The sequence below is a fragment of the Echinococcus granulosus genome (assembly GCF_000524195.1).
Source record: "Echinococcus granulosus chromosome Unknown EG_S00159, whole genome shotgun sequence".
In the NCBI taxonomy this organism is placed as follows: Eukaryota; Metazoa; Platyhelminthes; class Cestoda; order Cyclophyllidea; family Taeniidae; genus Echinococcus; species Echinococcus granulosus.
Genome location: NW_020170539.1, coordinates 44,699 through 50,562, shown reverse-complemented (window position 1 = coordinate 50,562; position 5,864 = coordinate 44,699). Strand labels below are relative to the sequence as shown.

The window sequence follows — 5,864 nt, the reverse complement described above, 5'->3', positions numbered from 1 at the left end:
TAACTAGAAATCGACGCGATTAATCACCGTTTCCCCCACTGTTCATCTTGACAGGACTTGACGAGCTGCACATTCCCATTTGCGGCTGCGTCGCCCGAACAATTGGCCGATGGCACCACATCGGTTAGAATGAGCTTCGTGCCCGCGATGAAGAAGATGGCAGAGAATAGGAGGATCACCAGAGAACCTCCAATCCGCAGGACATTTTTGCATCCACGGTTTTCTTCATTCACATGAGTCATTTCAACTGGATAAAAGTACAGAAGAATCAGTCATGAAGGTTAAATTTCCATTATTAGGAAGTTTGAAGGGAGTAAAGAGGCTCTTGTCAGTTCCATGGAAGAAGAAGTGGAAATTTTGGCGGTCTTATCCCAGAGTTAAAACTGAGTCATATTTAAAATGTCTTCATTGGTTTAGTCGCTATCCGCTTTCAAAGTGAGATCATGAAAAGTGAATTGACGTCCCGGTGACACCTAACTGCGGAGGAAGAGGAGACATTCTTTGGTGGAGCAGTCGAGTTTGAGAGCATGTGCACACACAACGTCGATCAAGTTGTTTTGGTGTAAAGATGCTTTGGCTTTAACATTCTGTCTTGAAATTCATCGGTATGCAAATTACAACAGAGCTAAGAAGCACATGACAGCTTTCATCGACATCCTCCACACCCTTGTGTAGTAAATAAACCCAAATTCCCCCCCACCCCCCTCTTGCTAGGAGAAGAAACTGAAGGATTAAAAAGCAACCAATTCAGTGGAACAGATGCGAAAAATTACGGTTGTGTAGTTACTTACATCTACGGTCACAAGGAGTGAAGAGAGGACTGGAGTGTGTCCGGTTTCCCCATTTCTTACAAAAGATCCCAACTTTTTCACATTTTAATATGCAAAAGGCGTAAAAACTGCCGCCACTTCCAAAGACAACTAGGAGGCGGGGGCAAGATAATAAAAGACAGTTTAAAAAAAAGCAAAAAAAGGTACTTTGTGATTAGCTCAGCTGGGGAGGGGAAAAGTTTGCAAAGAAAAAGAAATCCTACCCTGCGGTGAACGTCTTCGGTATGAAATGAGATCTGTGGAAACCAGTCTCTTGTGCTGCGTTAACTCACTCCCTCCAAACTGCACGCGGAGCTGGAGCACCACATGATTGGCCTACAGCTGAATAATAGTGACGTTGAAGGTGTAATCCACCGAGCACTTGGGGTGGTTAAGTGGCTTTCTACTTCTCTTTAATAAGGTGTGCAACAGATAAAGTCAAACACGTCTTCCTTTACGTAAGCAACTTGCCTTGATCAGCAATATTCTGTCAACCTGAGCAATCATACCTGGAACACCGCCTGAACCCGGTTAAGTTGCAGATTGTGTGCCTTGCAACACCCCTTCGTGTAGGTCCCGTCATCCCTGTGATAGATCCGACACCATTCGACCAAAATGAGATCAGCCGAAAGGAAGGATTAACTTCTGTGGGCAATCCTAATGGTTCCTCAAGGGCATCACTTGCCTTGATTCTCCTCTGTAGTTCACTCCTAGATCGCATCGTCGCCTACATGAGTTGCCAGCAGATCTCCAGAATGTGACAAATTTTATTCCGTTTGTTTACAAGGTACAGAAATAATCAGCCTTTTTAATTTTTGCGAATCTAACCAATGGCCAGCCGAGTGATCAAACTGGACAATCTTTACGAAGCATCAGCATAAATAGTTTGACCCATTGGAACGGTGTGAAGATCTTTGACACAGGCCACCATTGATGAAACGCCCAAATCGACTTGAAGGCGTCATGAAACCACTTGTCAACATAAAGATGCCGCGAGGAGGATCCCCTGCAAGTGATGTAAATTACATCATCCTCAACCTTCTGTCCCTTCCTTATCCCTCCGTTCTTTCACATTAAGCTCCCATCGAAATTGTAGATTTTGAACGCCTACTTCTCCTGACTTGAACCTCTTGAGCGAGCGTGCTTGACGACTTGTTGAGAGCGATGTCTCATACCTCACTTTCTGGTGTCAATTGCGCAAGCCTTCTCAGTTGTCCACAATTCAGCCTCCACGTGGGTGACAAGAGACTGCTCTTACCGTTTGCAACACCAATGTCCTAGCCAATCCCACCACTGGATTCGAATGCATTTTGACGTTTTCAGAGGCAAATGGGATTCTATGTCAGTGTCAATTCGGTGCGCTACGTTGGACAACTCTCGCATACAATAGAAAATACAGTTATTTCAAGATACCTTTTCAATGATGTCTTAGTTTTTAATGGGTCGGATAGTTACCATGATCATGTGAATCACTGAAACACTGAAAGATCAGAGCATGGGGACTGTTGACACCACTTGACAATTCCGGCATCTCGGTCATTAATAAACGGGGAAGGGGGGGGGGAGGAAATTGCACTGAACGTACCTCCTTCGACTGACAAAAGAATTGCCCATCTTAACGCCATGAAGAGGAGCGGTTGTGAAATTTGGCAATCATGAAGAATTTCCCATCAAGTTGCTCCAAATACTCATGAATCCTAAGCGGAGAGCTTACACTTCGATGGAGCCACTCGCCCACGGCGAGTACGCTGAGTTTCTCTGGTCATAAAAATTACGATAATGACCTCCTAGGTCCTCCTCCCACCGACTGTCACACTCGAGGATGCTGTCAAAGATGCCAAAAGGTATGCTCTAAAAGACTGATTGGGCGCTTCTTGGGGAAGAACAACAACATACGAAATGTACAGAAAAAGGAAATTTACAGGAATGTTGGGCGAAGTTAATTTAGTGCGATAAAAATGAAGGTAGTGAAAGACAGTAAAAGTGGTGCTTTCTTTTTACTACTAAAAGACGACATTTCAAATCAGTTGCGGGGCCTCACGACCCTCCAGATAAACTCGCGGTTCGTCCAATGACCGATGGCTGCTATTTAGACGCTGTCCGGCTAGACAAAAAGGCAGAAAAAGAAGACATGAAAATTCGACTATATTTGATCGCACTGTTGAACCTAGAAATTCCGTGGATCCGAAATTAGCTCGTTAGAAGCAGTGAGGGGAAAATGCTATCCTTAGAGGGAGGGAATGGAGTTGAGTTGAGAAGCGGATGCGCAAGACCAGTGGCTTTAAACCTTCAAAATGGAAGAGAAGTCAGGAGATGCATCCATTGTTTGAGCTGTTTGGCCACCATTATATCCATACCTCCAGCTACTGATTCACGAGGTTATTTGGTTATCAAACCATTTGGCAACTCATCCATCTCACCACACACTGATCCACTCATTCAGCCAAGCGCGCATTCATCTAACCAACTATACATCCAAACAGCTGTCCGGCTAATCACTCCTCCAGTTCTCCATCTAACCAACCATCCGTCCACCCACGCATCCACTCCTACCCTTGGACAATGTCCTTTCAACACGGGTGGTGGAATAAATCACTCCGTGCCATGAGATCTAGGCGTGTTGCATGCAAATAATCCATCAAAAAAGCAGTTTTTTCCGAAGCCAAAAAAGGTATTCATTCATCTTTAAGACAGAATTTCTTAATTAATATAAAAAGATGTTAGGGATGCAAACAGAGGAAAAAGCGCGATCAGGTTAGTGCACAAAAACAAGTGGGTTCGGAATGTTACTTATTTCCCATCAGTAGTAGCTGCCGCCTCCTTCAACTGTGAGAAAGGAGATAATTGCACCTTCATAGGCGCACAAAACAGAGGAGATAATGAAAGTAAATAATTTAAGATGTAAAACTTCCGTAGTAGGGCATACAAAAGAAACGATCCCGTGGGTTAGAAGTTGAAGAAGAGAGATTTGGTGAATCTAGGAGCAAACAAACTCGACTGACCTCAATCGAACCTCGCGTTAATCACGCACACTGACCATCGCCAAGAACTAAGGGTGTGAATCAAAACCACCCATGTTTGTGCAGCTAGAAGGTACCCGTGTGCAGTTTTAACCTTCTCACAGAGACAAAAAAGCTGTGATGCCGTTCATCCACTTACTAGCACAAATGACAGGCGCAGATTCAAACTCACATTCATATTTATCCACGTCGAGATTGTTTCTAGGGCGAGGTTTGGGAATCCGTTCTTCCGGAATATTGGGCAATCGATCAATGCTGGGGGCTTCAGAAAGGGTTCCTTGGGCGGGAAGGACACCGGAATCACGAAGCGATTTCTTCAGTTCTTGAGAAAGTCGCAACTGATAGTCCACCGACTTCAGATGAGCGGCTGCGCGGTGCAGGATTGAAGCACTGTAGGTGGCTACATTGTAGGCAAGAAAAGGGGATTAACGCTTTCGCTACCAGCCTCATATATGGGTGGTCTACCAATCTCCTTCTCCAATTCCAGAGTGACAAATACAATGTTTTCTTTACCAGTATTTGATAAAAAAGGGAACCGTACCGTGTCACAAGCGGCATGGCCGATTCCAAGGCAATAAAGTGGGCTAGCCGTAGGATAATGTCCTTGGTGTGAAGATAGCTACGATTTCGTGGGTTTTGGAATGTTACAAGTCAATCTAACAAGAGATAAGTAACAGGTAGTGCCAAAGTAAAGCCCTTAAAGCCTTGAGTTATAGCCTTGGACGGTTAAGGCGAACCTGTTTTGGGATCCGAGGAGTGCACCAGTTCGGTAATCCTCGCGATTGCGCCTTCGTGTTCGATGGCCTGACTACCTTCAGGACAGACGGAGATTTCATTCAACAAACTCAGTGATGCCCGCTGGAGAAATTCCGAGCTGGTGTACAAATACTGGAAGATTAATTGACAAAAGTGAGCGATTGGGTGAGTCGAAGCATTGACCGACCAAAGAGGACCTGACTGCTAACGCACAGACCTGGACAAAACTGGCCAAAACGCCTTCAGGAGCTTCAATGATGGTCATTCGGGCAGATGAATGCTGCGCCATTGACTGTAACGCAACAAGAAGCAATTCAACAAGGTCCTCCAGTCTCACACCCTCGATGTAGCTCAATTCGGAAGCGTCTGAGAGAATGGAGGAGCGCTGCCGAACGGCATCTTCATAGGCGCTTGTGGCGCGTTGAAACAGCGCGATTAGGCTATCCGTAGTCCCAAGCTGACTGAAAAAATACTACCGTTTGAAGATACTGCTCGTTAACTTCGGTGCTAGGGCATAGGCTGATGTGTGGAGGGCATATCTGAAAGCAATTTTGAATTCTACGAATGGATAAGAGGATAAATTGAGAAAGTATGAGGAGACCAGGAATACCTTGAGAAGGATATTCAAAATTGTCTATTTAAAAGTCTGCTTTGAACTTACTGCAAATTACGTCGGCAGGATTTTGACAACCCAAGATTACGAATGAGACCAATGACAGCTTTGACGAGGGGTAGTTGTTCTGGAAATTGGTCGGATTTTAAAAGACCCGCAATAGTCTTCAGTACACCAAAATCGTGGATCTAAAACGAAGGCGTTGGGAGAAAATGTATCTTTATTTCCCAATCCAATGGGGTAAACGGTCCGTTTTTGATCTTGAGACAGTCAAATACAAAATCACCTGTCGTACAGCAAGCGAGGCGTGTTCATTCTGATGAGTTAGATTACGCAGTGCCGAACAGATCGGTTCAGTTACTTCATCACGATTTAAGAAGGCCGTCAGGCAGCCACACAGTGCTCGAACACCATCTACAATATCCACAAAGGAAAACTGAACAGCGCTTTGGCTAAAATAAACCAAATACATGCATTTTTTAATCAAACTCACCGATCTCGATGAGAGTAGCTTTGTTTGTGGCATTCTGACAAGTGAGGTTACACAAACATCCAATCGAACAAATTGAAATATGCTCAACAGATGAGGAGACCAGGGGTACAAGAAGTTTTAGAAGACCTCTAGTATCCGTCAAATGAAAGGCTTGGTCACTCAGATTTCGCAGA

General features: G+C 44.6%; 1 protein-coding gene across 1 annotated transcript; it reads right to left on the bottom strand. All coding sequences in view use genetic code 11, as the record gives it.

Moving 5' to 3' along the window:
- Nucleotides 1–2,827: 2,827 nt before the first annotated feature.
- On the bottom strand, nucleotides 2,828–5,724 carry EGR_09654 (Armadillo segment polarity protein; the record flags this gene model as incomplete). Its single annotated transcript, XM_024498903.1, has 7 exons — nucleotides 2,828–2,913; nucleotides 3,969–4,229; nucleotides 4,567–4,717; nucleotides 4,803–5,046; nucleotides 5,247–5,386; nucleotides 5,485–5,612; nucleotides 5,688–5,724. The coding sequence occupies 7 exons, from the start codon at nucleotides 5,722–5,724 to the stop codon at nucleotides 2,828–2,830; spliced, it is 1,047 nt and encodes a 348-aa protein (XP_024346676.1).
- Nucleotides 5,725–5,864: the final 140 nt, after the last annotated feature.